We start from the raw sequence: 16979 nt of genomic DNA on the forward strand, positions 1-16979 counted from the left end.
GTTGGGATATGAGTTAGGATATCTGAGTTAGGATATGAGTAAGGAGGAACTGGTTGTGTAGGAGGTCTAGGAAGAATTTCTAGCAGAGATAACAGCACAGGGGAAGCCCTGAGGAAAGAAGGGATTTGGCATATTTGAGAAACAGACGAAGTCTGCGTGTTGGGAGGATGGTGAATGAAGATTAGACCAGGAGGGGGTGACCTTGGAGAGCAGGGATTTCAATGAGAAGACCACACAGGACCTCCTAGATCATGCGAAGGGACTAAGATTGATCCAGTGATAGAAGCAAGACAAGTTGAGGAGTTCCTTCAGGTTTTTTTTCACCTGTGAACTCATTTTATTCAATTATCACCCCCTTATTTCACTATTACTTACAGATCTGACCTGTTCATGAACGAGAGACTGAAGCTTCTCTCAGAGAAGCAAAAGCAAGCAGTGGCTGGTGGTGGTCCTTGATTTTGCTTTGACCCTTATTAATCCTTCTCCCTCCCCAATGTCTGTTTTGTTTTCAGGCATACTTGCCCCTCACCTTCTGGATTACTTTGTTGGATGCCTTTTATCAAAGCCTGGCCTGCTTCTTTGTGCCTTACTATGTGAGTCCTTGTTAACCCAAAGGGTTTGTTGTTAATGGATAAACAGTGCCTCTTTGTTCTCTGTCACGGGTGTCAGCCTTCAGAATAGGTATATGAGGGTAGATTGCTCATGTGATTAAGTTATTAACTGACTAAATATGCTTCTCTCAAATATGGTAGGGTAGTGGGTTAAATTTGGAGAGAAGTGCCTAGATGGTGGATAACGGGTTAAATTTGAAGAGAAGTGCCTAGCTGAATCCTTTTGGTTCTCTTTGTAGCCCTGTACTGCTTGACAATTTTCAGCAATGACTTGAATAAAGTTGAAAGCTTGGCTTATAATTAGATGAGTCAAAATCAGAGAGGCAAAGTCAGAATATGAAAGCTATTATTAGTCAGTGCTGGACTAATGCTACCAGGATGTCATTCAGAGTATTAAATTTAAGTAGTATCCCCCAAACTTTAAAACAAACACCTTGTTATGCAGGTAAAAAATGGAAAAAATATGACTAAATGAAGAATTAATAAAATTAATTTAAAAAATGTAGACCAACAGCAAGCAGCATGATACAGTTGCCCGTTCACCCACCTCCCTCCCCAGAAGAAAATGCTAATTTGATCATGGATGGTTAACAAAAGTTCATTAACAAAAAGGGAAAAGGTAATAGTCTTTAAGTTAACAATTATCATTCTTTATTCAAATAAAACTACTTGAATTTTCTCACCTAGAATAATCAAGGTATACTGCATTTCAAGAGGAATATAGGTAAGGCAATCTAAAGTATATTTAGAAAAGAATGACGAATTGTAAAATATCAGAAAACTGTGTCATGTGAGGAGTACTTTAAGGACTTGAAGACATAAGCATATGAGAGGGGTGGATATTTACTTAACCATGATAAAAACTCAAGTTAGCCAGAGTATCAGCTTCAGAGGTTTGCAGCCCTGTTCAGTGGAACATGTTTGAAATTTCTCTATACTTCAAAGAATCAGAAGCATAAGTAAAAGAGTCAAGGAAGATGAATTAAGATTCAGAATATAAAAAATAATTCCAGCTGAAAAATCCAAAGATTAGACAGCCTGTCTGGGATTCAGTCTCTTTTTCTAAAAATGTTCAAGTTTATCCTAGATGACCAGTTATTAGGAACACTGAAGAAAGGGACTCAGTCCTCGTTTGGGCCGTGGAATGCAGTGACGATGTACCAGAGTGTGCGCAACTCTCCAAGAGCACCAACTTTTACCCTCTCTTTGTAGACCTACCAGGGCTCAGACATTGACATCTTTACGTTTGGAAACCCCCTGAACACAGCTGCTCTCTTCATCATTCTCCTCCATCTGGTGATAGAAAGCAAGAGTTTGGTGAGTGGTTTTCCTGCCTCTGAAGTAGCCTGAAGCTGTTGTTGGGAAATGTCTTCATGCCTAGAAAACAGATGGTAATGAGAGGAGTGATGACTCCCAGGAAGAGGGGTGACTCACAGCCGCTCGCATGGGTTGTTGAGTGTGGTCATGCTGAGGGTAGTCTGCGGCCAGGAGTGGGGAACACCTGCCTGGCCCCCTTGGTGGTACTCATGGTGTGAATGGTTCATGGTGTGAGTCAGGCTGGAGGAATGATTACCAGCATTGGCCAGCATTCTTCAAGACCAAGCTGATGCCTTTCAACTAAAGTGAAAACAGGTGTTGTGCCTTAATCCTGGTATAGTGACTTTTCTAAGTGATGATTTTATGCTTTTCTCATAAACAAATAAAATTTTTTTTCTCCCTCCAAAAGTTTTACCATTCATTTCATTTATATCTAGGTCTTTTTGAACTTAGTTGCCAACTTAATGATAAAGTTAAGTCTTTTCTTCAAAATGATTGCAGGATAGCTATGAAACAAAGCTAGTATGGAATCTGCCTCTGATTATTTACGCCGCTCACTCACTTCCATTGTCATTGTCTCTGCTGTCATCAAAGCCTTTGTCATTTCTTCCTGAATTATAGCTATGACCTCCTTGGTCTTCTCACCTTGACTCTTGTCTCTGCTGGCCCTTCTCTACAAAGCAACCAAAATCATCCTTTTGAAATATAAATCGTACCTTTTTGCCGTCCTTTGGGTAAAACCCTTCAGTGGCTTCCGATTTTACTTGGGATAAAATCTAAAAGCCCTAAGACGGCCCATCAGGCTTCATGCAGCCACGCCTCCTCTTCTGTCTACAATGTCATTTCCACTTACTTCTGGACTAGCAGCACACTGTCCCTCTTTTTCTCAGGTACAGTGAGCTCATTAGCACATCAGGGTCTTAGCATTGACCATCTCTTCTGATGGGAGCACCCCTTGTTTACTTTTGGATTCCTGCACTTTGCCCAGATCAAAAGTTTTTGTTTCTTTGTTTTTTTGTTTTTTTTTTTTTTGGTTTCAGCAAAAATGCTGCTTTTCTCAAGAACCCTTTCCTAGCCATCCATTTTCTCCTGTCATCCTCTTACTTTATTCATAATGCTAATACTAATTTACAGTTCTTCATTTAATTATGTGATTATACTATTCATGTTTCTCTTCTACTTTAGACTGTAATCTTCTTGGGGGCAGAATTTATGTTTTGTTCACCATTGTATACCAGTATCTAGGACAAGGCTGGCACACAGTAGGTGCTCAAAAAATATTTGAATGAATAAATGAATAATTAAATAACCAATGTTTGGGGTGATTTAACGTCTTACTGGTGGTGCATTTTATATAGGAAATAACTGGGTGAAGTTACAGTTTTAAATGATATACGAGGTTATATCATGAGATTATAATTTTTAGGTAGGGCTGAATATTTTTGGCATCACATGCTTTGCTTATAACCTTTATAACCAAACTTTATAAGCCTAAAGTGTTATAAGAAGTTAATATCTGCAGATATCAGATGGGAAGAGTAAAGGGAATTCTAGACCTAAAATATTTGAGACTATTTTGGTATCTATTTAATTTCATTTTTAAACTCTTATGTATGTAGGTAGTTTTGGCTACTGCCTAAGGAAGTGTCGTAAGTTCTGACATCAAAAGGTGTTGCAAGGATGCTAATATGTCAAGTGTCAGTTTGGGTTCAGTGGTGATGAGCAACAGCGATCTATTTTAGCTAAGCTGAGCAAATAGAAAAGTTATTAAAAATATACTGAAGCATCATAGTAAAACAAACAAAAAGATGTCCTGAGGATTCAGAGTGACTCCAGAGATCCAGGGAACAGAAAGCAATGGATAAGCTTGTCAGGATGGTACTGTAGTCTGAACTAGTCCCAGTCACTTTCTCTCTACTCTTGCCTTACTCATTGTGCTCCAAGTTCAGTCCCTGGTGACAGAATTCTATTTCCTTAGCTCCAGTCACAGGCTTTGGCGAAAGAGGAATGTTTTGTCAAGATTGCACATAATTCTGGGAGTCTTCACTAAGAGAAGGGGAGCGAAAGCAAGTTGCCAAGAAAAATGATGTAAAGAATGCATCCATATAAAGAATGTAACCGTATAAAGAATGTATCATCAAAGAATTGTTTCTCACACTGCAGGGTGGGAAAGAGCTCATGGCCGCTGGAGGTCTGTTGTCAGTGACAGTCACTCTGAGAATGTGAATTAGTTTCTATCACCTTTTACTCACCATCTCACTGTCACTTTTCTTCCCTCCCTGTTGGTTTTTACGCAGAATCCCTTGACTTTAACTGCATCCATTTATTTAAACAGGTCACCTCCATCAAGTCACTTCTCACTTGCCAAAAGTACTTCTTAAAAGGAAAAAGAAAACCCTGGCAGTAGGGCTCAGTGAGAAGGAAGAACATTTGAGAAAAGAAAAAAATCATTGTCTTCGGAGGCATAAAGATCTTTTTTTTAACCAGAGAAGCCCTGGTTGCTTTACGATGTTTTATTTTCTGCTCTACAACAAAGTGACTCAGCTATGAAAGTGAAAGTGTTAGTCACCCAGTCAAGTCCCGCTCTTTGCAGCCCCGTGGACCACAGCCTGCTAGGCTCCTCTGTCCATGGAGTTTCCCAGGCAAGAATACTGGAGTGGGCAGTCATTCCATTCTCCAGGGATCTTCCCAACCCAGGGATCAAACCTGGATCTATGTTTATACATATGTCCCCTCCCTCTTGGAGCTTCCACCCATCCCAGCCCTCTGGGTCACCACGAGCACCAAGCTGAACTCCCCGGGCCACACAGCAGCCTCCCACTCGCCATCAGTTTTGCATATGGCCCTGCTCATGTGTCAGTCCCAAGCTCCCAATGAACCCCTTCCCCATGTCTACATGTCCATTCCCTATATCTGCATTGGCATAAGGATCTTAATTGAGGATTCAACCAACATTTTCTGAGCATTTTGTGCATGTTTACAAAAGAGGAACTGTTTTTGTGATTTTTGTGAAGATATCTATCCTGGAATAATACTTTGCAAGGTTAAAAGGAAAACAGAGAAAATTGGATCTTGTTTGAGAATTTTAGGCCTAGAAAGTAAAAAAAGATTAATAAAAGCATTCTTCCCCCAAAAGACTAATAAATACCACCGCGGTTGTACACAGTGATTTTAGGTGGGGCTGTACACTACACTAAATAACACTGATGACTAGATAATGTGAAAGTGACTCTCTTTCATACTTTGGATTATGTCAAACAAGAAGTCTGTTTGGGACTATCATGTTTTATCACAGTAACTCTTGCTTATTTCCTTTTGTAACAAAGATAGATCAGACCCCAGACTCAAAGCTGTTATGACAGGAAATGCAGATATGACATTTAAGGTAGTGATCTGCTTTTCTTTCTAAATAAAGTTACTTAGCCAGTTTATAGCAAAATAATAAGAAAAATAATAATGCAAGCTCTGTGCAGGTATGAGGTGGATAGATTGTAATGTGATATACAAAGATGTGTATCTTGCTCATGGAGAGTTACTAAGGTTGCAGAGGACTTTAGAGCGGTTGTCCTCCAAGGAGTGGCTCAGTGACCCAAGCCATGTCTTGTAGCTGTACCACCTGAAATCATTCCCAAAAAGAACATCTTGGTCAAACATGGAAAGAAAGGAGACAGTATGGATAATTGCACACCTGCTCTTCCATGCTTCTAACTGGAAAGTTTTGCACATCCCTTCCGTTCACATTTCTTTGGTCCAAGCAAGACACAGCCATGCTTAACTTCAAGGGAGTGGGGAAATGCAATTCTTTCGAATGTTTATTAGAGGCAGAGAATGAGATATTGGTGAACAACAGTGATATCTACCACCCACTTAAACAGATAAAGTTTGAAATTCACTGGATTAACGTATTATCTCAAAGAAGAAACAGACCACTAAGTGACTATATGGAAAAATAAGGAGAAAATCCTAACACCTCGTGGAGCATGTGTGTATGTTAGTCACTTAGTTGTGGGGACTCTGCGACCCCATGGACTGTAGCCCACCAGGCTCCTCTGTCCATGGGGTTTCCCAGGCAAGCATGCTGGAGTAGATTGCCAGCCCCTTCTCCGGGGGATCTTCCTGACCCAGGGATTGAACCTGGGTCTCCCACACTGTGGGCAGATTCTTTACCGTCTGAGCCACCTGGAAAGCCCATGCATGGACAGTACAAAATGAGCTAGTCATCAGAGTGACTTTTTGGCATTTGACTTCATTTTGTGTGATTTAAACAGTGATATGAGCTATTCATGGAGGGTGCTCTTGTGCCTCAGTATTTTGTGTTTCGTTCACTGATTTGTTATTCCATTTACTCACTGCTTAAATATGATGTTTCTTAAAAAGAGCAGATTTTGCCAGACTGTGGAACTACCAGAGTGTACTCACTTCCCTTGCTGTCCTTACCTTTCAGACTTGGATCCACCTGCTGGTCATCATCGGGAGCATCCTGTGCTATTTTTTCTTTGCCTTGGCTTTTGGAGCCGTGTGTGTGACTTGCAACCCACCGTCCAACCCCTACTGGGTTATGCAGGCGCACTTGGCGGACCCAGTGTTCTACTTAGTTTGTGTTCTCACAGCCTGTGTTGCTCTACTGCCCAGGTATGGTATTTGTTTTATCACCAAGACAGAAAGCAAAATCATAGGTTTAGAATTCTTCTAGCAACTACTAGGAATAGAGGGTTAGACCATCATGTTTAGTAGTAGAAAAGTCAGTCTGCATGGTAGTTAAAATATTGGTCTTATCTTTTACCAGAGTACAAAAGTGGCTTAAGCAAATGAAAAGATTTATTTCTCTTTCAAGGAAATTTCTAATCTGGTTGATAGTCCACAGGGAGAGGGTAATTTTGCTTCCCAAAGTTACTGAAGGACTCAGATCCTTCCCTTTGTCTGTTTCGTTCTGCCATCTCCCAAGGGCGTTGCCTTCACTTGCGTGATTGACGCTGGTCACCAGCAGTACTCTCTGGTCCTGGATCCCTGCCCTGCATCTCTGCCTACAGGAGGGAGAGAGAAGATGGAAGGCATGTAGCTTTCCAACTTTCCTCTTTTTATTCTTTTTTGTAATGATATGACCCAGGTGTAATATCCATCACTGCTCGTATCCCATTACCTAGAACCTGGGTATGCAGAACTCTGAGTGGCTAAAATCTGGTGGTTTCTAAAAAGAAGGGGAGGATGGGTCCTGAGGGACATGGAGCAGTCTCGACTGAAACCTGTAAACTTTGAAAGCTTACCTCCTTTCGGACTTCAGTTACCTTCCTTATTTAAGTTTAACTCAGTTTCCCATGTGGAAGGAAATGGCTAAGATGTATGCATGGGTTTTTAATCTATAGGTTCTTCAACTCTTTAGAGCTCTTCCCCTTTGTAGTTTTATGTAATCTGTTTAGCTGAAAACAATATAGCAAATAATTGTTCGCCTTTTATAAATATGATGTAAACATCAAAACGATGATTTCATATTATTTGCTCACAAGGTTGACAAATTGGCTTACAAGCAACTCTGACCCGCTGCATGTTTTTATAAATAACATTTTATTGGAACATAGACATACTCACTAATTTATGTACTATCTATAGCTGCTTCTGCACTATAAGAGCAGAGTTGAATAGTTCCAACACAGACTGTCTGGTGCCCCAAGCCTTACACTCTGGCCTATTGGATGAAAGTTTGCCAACCCCAGTCTATAACATCGTCATAAGAAACAATGGGCACAGACCTTTTGTTATGGGTAGATGTCCCTTCTAGAAATGTGTAAGAAAAACCCACTTGAGTCATTCTGTGGTGGCTACAGTTATATCCTTAACAACTTCCCTGGTACACTGAGTTCCTTCTGTAGTTCTCACTGTTATTACCAACTTTCAGATTAAAAACTGACAAGATGAACGTGTAGAATTCATGAAGGAACACTTACTTTAAAGTTATAGCCTGAAAAATTTTTTCAAGTGCAGTAACAGTACAATTTTACCTATTATTGTTGTAGTAACCTGAAAAAACAAACCAGCCCCTAACCCAGCAATCCCACTACTGGGCAATATACTCTGAGAAAACCATAATTGAAAAAGTCACACGTACCCCAGTATTCATAGCAGCACTATTTACAGTTGCTAGGACATGGAAGCAACCTAGATGTCCATCGATGGATGCATAGATAAAGAAGATGTGGTATATATACACAATGGAATATTTCTCAGCCATAAAAAGGAATGAAATAGTGCCATGTGCAGAGAGGCAGGGGGAGATTTGACACAGACAGGAGAATGCACTTTGACCATGGTAACAGAAATACCTTGGTCACAAGCCAAGGAATGCCTGCAACCACCAGAAGCTGGAAGAGGCAAGAAATGAATTCTCTATAGGAGGGAACATGGTCTTTCCGGCACCTTGATTTTGTTGCTCAGTTCAGTCACTCGGTCATGTCTGACTCTTTGTGACCCCATGGACTGCGCATGCCAGGCTTCCCTGTCCATCACCAACTCCTGCAGCTTGCTCATACTCAAAGTCAGTGATGCCATCCAACCGTCTCATCCTCTGTCATCCCCTTCTCCTGCCTTCAGTCTTGCTCAGCATCAGGATCTTTTCCAGTGAGTCAGTTCTTCACATCAGATGGCCAAAGTGTTGGAGCTTCAGCTTCAGCATCAGTCCTTCCAATGAATATTCAGGGCCAATTTCCTTTAGGATGGGCCAGTTTCATCTCCTTGCAGTCCAAGGGACTCTCAAGAGTCTACTCTAACACCACAGTTCAAAAGCATCAGTTCTTCAGCACTCAGCTTTCTTTATAGTTCAACTCTCATATCCATACATGACTACTGGAAAAACCATAGCTTTGACTAGACGGACCTTTGTCAGCAAAGTAGTATCTTTGCTTTTAAATATGATGTCTAGTTTGGTCATAGCTTTTCTTCCAAGGAGCAAGCATCTTTTAATTTCATGGCTGCAGTCACCATCTGCAGTGATTTTGGAGCCCAAGAAAATAGTCTGTTATGGTTTCCATTGTTTCCCTATCTATTTGCCATGAAGTGATGGGACCGGATGCCATGATCGAAGTTTTTTGAGTGTTGAGTTTTAAGCCAGCTTTTTCACTCTCCTCTGTCACTTTCATCAAGAGGCTCTTTTGTTCCTCTTCTCTTTCTGCTATAAGGGTGGTGTCATCTGAGTATCTGAGGTTATTGATGTTTCTCCCAACAATCTTGATTCCAGTTTGTGCTTCATTCAGCCTGGCATTTTTCATGATGTACTCTGCTTGTAAGTTAAATAAATAAGATGACAATATATAGCCTTGACATAACTCCTTTCCCAATTTGGAACCAGTCCGTTGTTTCATGTCCAGTTCTACTTGTTGCTTTTTGACCTTCATAGAGATTTCTCGTGAGGCAGGTAGGGTGGTCTGGTATTCCCATCCCTTGAAGAATTTTCCACAGTTTGTCATGATCCACACAGTCAAAGGCTTTGCCGTAGTCAATAAAGCAGAAGTAGATGTTTTTCTGGAATTCTTTTGCTTTTTCTATAATCCAGTGGATGTTGGCAATTTGGTCTCTGATTCCTCTGCCTTTTCTAAAACCAGCTTGAACATCTGGAAGTTCATGGTTCACAAACTGTTTGAAGCCTGGCCTGGAGAATTTTGAGCATTACTTTGCTAGCATGTAGGATGAGTGCAGTTGTACCTTGAACATTCTTTGGCATTGCCTTTCTTTGGGATTGGGATGAAAACACAGATTTCAGAATTCTTGGCCTGCTGAACTGTGAGAAAATAAGGTCCTATTGTCCTAAGCCAGCACGTTTATTGTGCAGCAGCTATAGAAAACAAATGCAGACTTTGGTATCAGGAAGGTGGGTACTGCTGTAATAAATACCTAAAAAATGTGAAATAGGCTTTGAAATTAGATAATGGGCAGATCCTGGAAAAATTGTGAGGTACATAATAGACTGTTGAATTTTGAGGCATGTATGCAGACCATCAATAGAATTATGGACATTAAAGTACCTGCTGGTGAAAATGCAGAAGAAAGTAGAAAGCATGGTCAGAGAAAGTGATATCATCTTGGAAAATACATAAATGTTCATTAATGGAATGTTGCTAGAAATGTGAGTGTTAAAGGTACTGCTGGCAAAGTCTCGGAAGGAAATGAGAAACATTATTGGAAATTGGAGGAAAGGGAATCTTGGCAATATAGTGGCAGAAAACTTAGCTGAATTGTGTTCTACTGTTATGTGGAAAGCAGAATTTGTAAGTGATGAACTTGGGTATTTAGCTGAGGAGTTCTCTAAGCAAAGTGTTGAAGGTTTGGTCTAGTTTCTTCTGGTTGCTTATAGAAACTTAGCAACCAAACAACAACCTGGAAAAATGTGAAGGAAAAGAGATTGAGGAAGGTACCATTAAGTCCAAAGAAACTAGATTTAGAAAATTCTCAGCCTACCCAGATTGCAAAAGTTGCTAAAATTAGGCAATTTGCTATTGGGAGTATGCTCGAGAGAGAGGGCCACTAGTGTGGCTGAACAACCTTTGCTGGTGCTGAAGAGTTTGGGTGTGTGACTCACGGATCCTCTCAGTCACCTCAGCAGTCACCAAGGAAGGAGGTGAGACATGCAGGAAAGGCCTGTGGCGGACCCTCTTATCTCATGGCATAAATGCCCAGAACAGAAGTTGGGGACTCACAAGGTTTTTGAAAATGTTCTTGTTGTTACTTAGTTGCTCAGTCATCTCCAACTCTCTGCGACCCCGTGGACTGTAGCCCACCAGGCTCCTCTGTCCATGGAGTTTCCCAGGCAAGAATATTAGAGAGGATTGCCATTTCCTTCTCCCTAGGATCTTCCTGACCGAAGGATCGAGCCCACGTCTCCAGCACTGGCAGGCAGGTTCTTTACTGCTGAACCACTAGGGAAGCCCCTGAATACCGTCAGCTTGGCCTGAAGGGGTCAAGTTTGTGGTAATTCATTACAATAGCCATAGAAAACTAGAAGCTAGCATTTTAAAAACTACTGTGCCAGTGCTTTGCCTGCTTCATGTATATTGTCTCATTGAACTTAACAGACTATTGACTAGGGGACTGTTGAAGAAACTAACACCTGTGGCATTAATACATTTCTGTTCATTAATATGATAACATTAAGACTGTAATGTAGCTCTATTGGTATCTCTACTTTTATTACAGATTTTATTTTTTATTTGACAATCAGGAACTTATTTCCTCAGTGTTTAATAAACATTAATTTCATGTTCTTGTTAGCTCCATTTTATAGTTCACTATCCCTCCCTCTTTACCTCAAGAAGGGCCCCCAGACCCTTTGACTTTTTCTCATCGGTGCCTATTCTTTGTGGCCCATAATGCATCGAGGTGAATGTAATTCTGTGATGCTTTTTGTAACCTAGGTTTATATACAGAGTTCTTCAGGGATCCCTCTTTCCATCTCCAATTCTGAGGGCGAAACACTTGGACAGACTGCCTGCAGAGGAGAGGACTGAAGCTCTCAAGAAGTGGAGAGGGACTGGGCAGATGGATCAGTTGACGTCTAAGTATGCTGACCACTCAGCTGTAGAGTCAGAGAGAATACCCGTCTATGACCCGTCTGCAGTCTTTGCAGTGATGTCGGCAACTGCTTGTGCTGCTGAGAAAGGAACCTTACCTGTATGTGAAACTGCTTTAGACTCAGATTTCTCTGAAACTAAGGCCTCGGGGATGGCTGGACCCTCAAAGGATTAGAAAAAGCAGGATATCCTCCTTGGAGATGCCAGTATTCTATCAAGTTTGGGAAAGCAACTTTGAAGAGGCTCCTTTGCCAAAGCAGTGTGACTTGATTTTTCCTTAAGGGACAAGAACATTTTACTGGGCCTGGACAAGCCGATGTGATGACCTTTACTGTATGTTTGTGGGTCCATGTGTAACAGACATTAGAATCTGACCTGGACAGAGTTTAGAGAAGTGAAATATTTAATTCAGAATCAAATGCTTTCATGAAACTTTTTGGATTTTGTGAAAGCATTTTAGTTGTTCTATAAATGCAAATATTTTCAAGAGGATTCATTTGGGACATATATTTATTTGACTCTGGTCATTTCAGTGTTCTCCTGAGGTGGAGTGTTCCTGAGAAAGGGGCGGCGGGGATGCCAGGGGTCCACAGAGGTGCCTTCCTCTCTCGGCTTCCGGTCAAAAGAAGACTTTTTATGAGGTCTGCCTCTGTATACGTGCTGTCCGCAAGGTGATGGAGGCCACAGTTGAGGAAAATGGGCTCAGTTGGGTCTAGGCCCCCTTGGCAATTTCCTGAATTCTAAAACTGCCAGGAGCCTGATCAAAATGAGACAATCAAAACAGTCTTCAGGAGGCCGTTTGAGGGTTTATCGTCTTTACAATACCCTATAACTTTTCTGGTATGCAAATACTTTCAAGCTCTTTTCAACCTCTAAAAGTGAGATATTATAAACTTATACAGGTGATTCTCAGGAGAATTCTCTGAGGTTCTTAGATTTGCTTTTAATTACATTTAGGACAAGAAAGTCTATATCAAGTCCATTGCTGTTGCAAATCGTGTATGCTGGCTTTAATTGGAACAAGGAAACTAGTTTCTACCGTAACTGCCAGGTATTATTATAAGATCATGTATTCTTGCTGAGTTCTTTTAAAATTCTGTATCCATTCATCTGAAAATTGTCAGCCAACCCAGAACTTCCTTCATGAAATGTCCATGCTAATGTTCTATGTCTGTATCAAGCTTTTGTTAATGACTATTCAGCTGTTGTTCTCAGGGCTTAATTTTCTACCTGTTGCCTACTGTTCTGGACTGATATTTTTTGTAGCCTTCTAATATTATTGCAAATCGTCTTTTATACAGACTGATTTCTAGAATATCCAAAACCCCATATGGCTAATGGAGGTAGCTATCTGCTTTCTTATGATTTTTTAAGAATAAACTTTTTCATAAATAACATATATTAAAAGCTGTCATAACTCTGATTCTCATCAGATGCAATAGTAATTGGTACCAGAACTGAGAAGGAAAATCCCAAAGCAATACCTTTAAAGAATATTGTTTGACCTGTCCTTATATGGAAAAGTCAGTGATGTCATATCATCTATTATCGTCATAGCAACTAGCATTTATTCCTTGAGATCATCACCTTTTGATAAATACAAATTTAGAGATATATTCACTTAAAAAAGATTAGAATCTAAGGAATGAGTTCAAAAGACTAAAAAAAGGTCAGTCTCTCTGATATAAATTATCTGTGCACAGCAGTTCATGTTATGCATCTACAACTTCTTGTCTACGATTCAGCAATCCCAGGAACTCTGAAAACTGAACAAGTTTTCATAAATTAAGCACAATGTCTTAAACAGATACAAGACTATTTATTTAATATAGTTATTCATATATTTTGCCACAAAAATATTAATAATTTTATTACTGTGCTACTAAACATTTTAATATTATGCTTTTTAAATTTTTTAAAATTCTGGATTCTGAGACACATCTGGTCCTCCAGCGGAGATTTGGGGTCAATAGAAAGCCTTTAAAGATTCTCATTTCCAAGTGAATAACTCTTATGCAAAGTTTCCTAAGCTGATGTTCCAGCATTTTCGGTAGGTATTCAGCATATTTTACCAAATTTGGGGGAGCCCAATTTGCTCCTAGTAGCCAAGAAAAATTAGCAGTATATACTGGTGATATAATTTTTACCCCAAAAGATTTATAAAGGAATTGGATTAGATTCCCAAAATGTGTTCTAGAAGACAAAAATCCTTATCCTCTTACCAGGGCTAAAGTTTTCCTTGGACAATCAATGGGTGATAAGAAGATTATCAGCAAACTCTCCTTTCAGACTAATCAAAGAGTAGTGGCATTTAAAAGAGTATATTCCCGGGGCAGTGAGATATAAGACAAGTGAATTTTGATTGGTTGGAAACTGAGTGCCAACTATAATAGTGGGGAACATTTTCTGGGGCTTGCTCCTTGTTTTACATCCATTAAAGAAAATTATACCATTTTATTTCTATTAAAGGGTTAGCCACAATATATACATTTCACTGACCATAAGTTTCCATTATATAACAAAACTGATGTATGTTCTTAAACTTTCATACAGTTGTGACCATAATTGAGTTGCTGGATTTTACATTCTCAATAGGTTTATACAAACTACAGAACAAGAGATGAATCACATGGAAAGTATCAAGACAGCTTTGCGAATGTCACCTATGCACACACATAGAAGAGAGCATGTGTTTACACATACTCACATACTCGTTTACACAAAACGACGTGTAAAACTGCAGGTAGGCTCTGAGGATGCTGGGACAGCCCAGGCTGTGGAGGAAATCCTTTGTTGCTGCTTAGGTGCTCAGTCGTGTCCAACTCTCTGAGACCCCCATGGACTGTGGCCTGCCAGGCTCCTCTGTCCATGGGATTTCCCAGGCAAGAATACTGGAGTGGGTTGCCATTTCGTTCTCCAGGGGATCTTTCCAACCCGGGGAATGAACCTGTGGCTCCTGCATTGGCAGGAAGATTCTTTACTGCTGAGCCACCAGGGAAGCCCATAAATTAAATTAGATACATGTGAAGATTTGTGTTTTGAAGGTTTTTAGTGAGGAAAAAAATACTTTAACCACCAAATTACTTTATAAATTGACCTGTGCATCATGACATAGTACTTAAAAGCATATTTAATTTTTTGTTTTAATTATCATCAATAGGAAGAAATGGCAACACCAGCTATTAAATATCTTTTAAGAAAAATTACAAAATGTTTTTCTTCACGCAAAAAGTTTTACTGTGCTTTGAAATACATCTCTGTGACCTTATTGGTATGGATGAACAGAGAAAAACTGGAAAATAATTAGGTGTGGGAGAAATTTAATTTCCTTAAAAAATTGCATCTCTCCACTCTAAAGCAAGTCCTCCTTTAGCAAAGTTTAACCTCAACTTCATTGTCACAAAGACAGAAAGAAATTGTTCCCACAAATAGTTTCCCAGTTTTCAAAATCTCAGTTGGCTAACTGATACAGAGTGAGCAAACCCCGACTCTGAGAAGGGTCTATGGAGACTTTTCTATGCAATTACAGCCTGGATTTAAATTCCAAACTGGCAGTCTTTTCATATCAAATGCTAATATTGATGTGGAAAGAACTTTGTGGTGAATGAAAGTTGCTCTTTCAGCTACCTAAATGGATGCTCTGTCTTTCATTAGTTCTCAGAATTATGCAAACTTTAGAAGAAGACTAATGAATAACTTAAGCATGTAAATTATCTTGGTTTTTCATAAATCAAAAGCAAGCCTCTGATGTTGTTATTGGAATTTGCCACTATGCTCTTGTGCTGGAGAAATTTTCATTTTTCTGGCAAAGATTCATTAGCCTGGACTTCCATGTCCTTTTGTGACTGGACAAGAGGGGACTTTCTCTAACCTGTTATCCTGGTGCCTACACTCTTCTCTTTCCCAAGTTGACCATTCATTTCACTTTACAGTTGAGGTTAGGCCTGCCTGGCAAAAGAACAAGCTCTATTTTGCTTTGGTTTTTAAAAGACTTTCATTCAACCTGAAATAAGAGAAAAACAGAACTGGGAAAAAAAAAAAAAAGCTGTATAAAATTCGACTGAGACAAAAAAAAAAAAAAAAATTCAACTGAGACAAACATGAACATTTGCAGTGCACTGTGGAGCATCCCTGTCTATGAAAAGTGCTTCTGTACAGCTCTCTACAGGACGTCCTCCACCGTCGAAAAGGCCATTTTCTTTGAATGTTGCTGGCAAAAGTCTCTGATCATCTTTGGGATTAGTTTAGGAGAAAGGTATGGATGTATATTTGTCTTTCAATCCATTTGACAAAGTATGTCACGTTGCTGTAAACTCCAGGCCCCAGGACTTTGGAAAAGCAGACGGAGCCCCATGAAGTTAAGCCAAATAATGTCCACTGTCCTCCCGGCTTCTCACAGACTAGAGGCCCACCACTGTCGCCCTGTAAGGAAGAGCAGTGGATGTTAGTCACTGGTGTTTCAGGGCCTTCATGTGTCCATGCTGTCCTGAGGGTAAAATAAAGCCAAACCCAGCTTAACCAATGTCCTGAAAAATTTCAACAAAGGTCTCACTGTCAATGTGTGAAGGGAACACGCTTTCCCCTACATAACCAGAACTTTCAAGTGAACATTTTAAATCTTGATCTTTTAAAGAATAGAGGTGGCTTGGGAAAGGACTATATTCTTTTTTTTTTCTGTGAAATCGGACATTTTGTCATTTCTTACACTTAATCAAAATATATCAAACTTTTTTTTAATTAAAAAAAATTCGTATCAGGACTGAGTCCCTAACTGATATTCTTTTAATTTTGATCCAGTTTATAAATGTAGAACATGTTCAAGGATAGTTTTCTCACAAAAAATAGTGCTAGAAAAATCTAAAAATAAGTCATTACTTTCAGGATTCTTGCTGTGTGAATAAATGTATTAAGTAAAACACATTCAGGGTAACAAAAACTTACTATTTACTGTATTTAATAGAAGAGAATTAGCATGCTTAAATAGAAAATACCACATAAGAATTACAGTAAAACTTATAATGCATACATAGAGATTTCATTTGCATAGCAACTTTCATTCTTAATATTTTAGATATTACAGTTAAGTTTTGTTCAGTTTTCTTTGTCCACATATAATTAAGACACTGTGGCTTTAAAAATGCTAATATTTGCTACATCTGAAAAGATGAGAATATGAGAGATGTGTTCTGCATGTCCTCAAAAGAGAAGGATAGGTACTCTAGAAAATAAGTATGTGGACTCATGACAGATATTTACAAAATACTCCTTGCTTTGCAAGAATTTCAAACCTGGAAGTGTATCTATGGTCCTCCCACTTGGTAATGTTGAGAAATAGAAATCATGTTTATTGATGCTCTCCTAAACACCTTCTCTGTGTTAGTTTATTTAATTCTCATGAAATAATTACAGGTTAATAACCCTTGGACTGCAAGGAGATCCAACCAGTCCATCCTAAAGGAGATCAGTCCTGGGTGTTCATTGGAAGGACTGATGCTGA

General features: G+C 39.5%; 2 protein-coding genes across 7 annotated transcripts in view; one reads left to right on the forward strand and one right to left on the reverse strand.

Moving 5' to 3' along the window:
• Positions 1-12881, forward strand: part of ATP10D (ATPase phospholipid transporting 10D (putative)) — a 134502-nt gene extending 121621 nt beyond the window's left edge. For all 6 annotated transcript variants that reach the window (XM_061164683.1, XM_061164687.1, XM_061164688.1 and 3 more), the window contains 4 exons: positions 513-593; positions 1824-1928; positions 6373-6560; positions 11327-12881. In XM_061164683.1, coding sequence (XP_061020666.1) covers positions 513-593; positions 1824-1928; positions 6373-6560; positions 11327-11657 — 705 coding nt within the window. In that variant the 3' untranslated portion in view covers positions 11658-12881. The remainder of the gene's footprint in view (positions 1-512; positions 594-1823; positions 1929-6372; positions 6561-11326) is intronic.
• Positions 12882-14962: 2081 nt separating this feature from the next.
• Positions 14963-16979, reverse strand: part of CORIN (corin, serine peptidase) — a 267935-nt gene continuing 265918 nt past the window's right edge. The window contains exon 22 of the mRNA XM_061164691.1: positions 14963-15904. Coding sequence (XP_061020674.1) covers positions 15722-15904 — 183 coding nt within the window. The 3' untranslated portion in view covers positions 14963-15721. The remainder of the gene's footprint in view (positions 15905-16979) is intronic.

This window comes from Dama dama, chromosome 17 (genome assembly GCF_033118175.1).
Source record: "Dama dama isolate Ldn47 chromosome 17, ASM3311817v1, whole genome shotgun sequence".
In the NCBI taxonomy this organism is placed as follows: domain Eukaryota; kingdom Metazoa; phylum Chordata; class Mammalia; order Artiodactyla; family Cervidae; genus Dama; species Dama dama.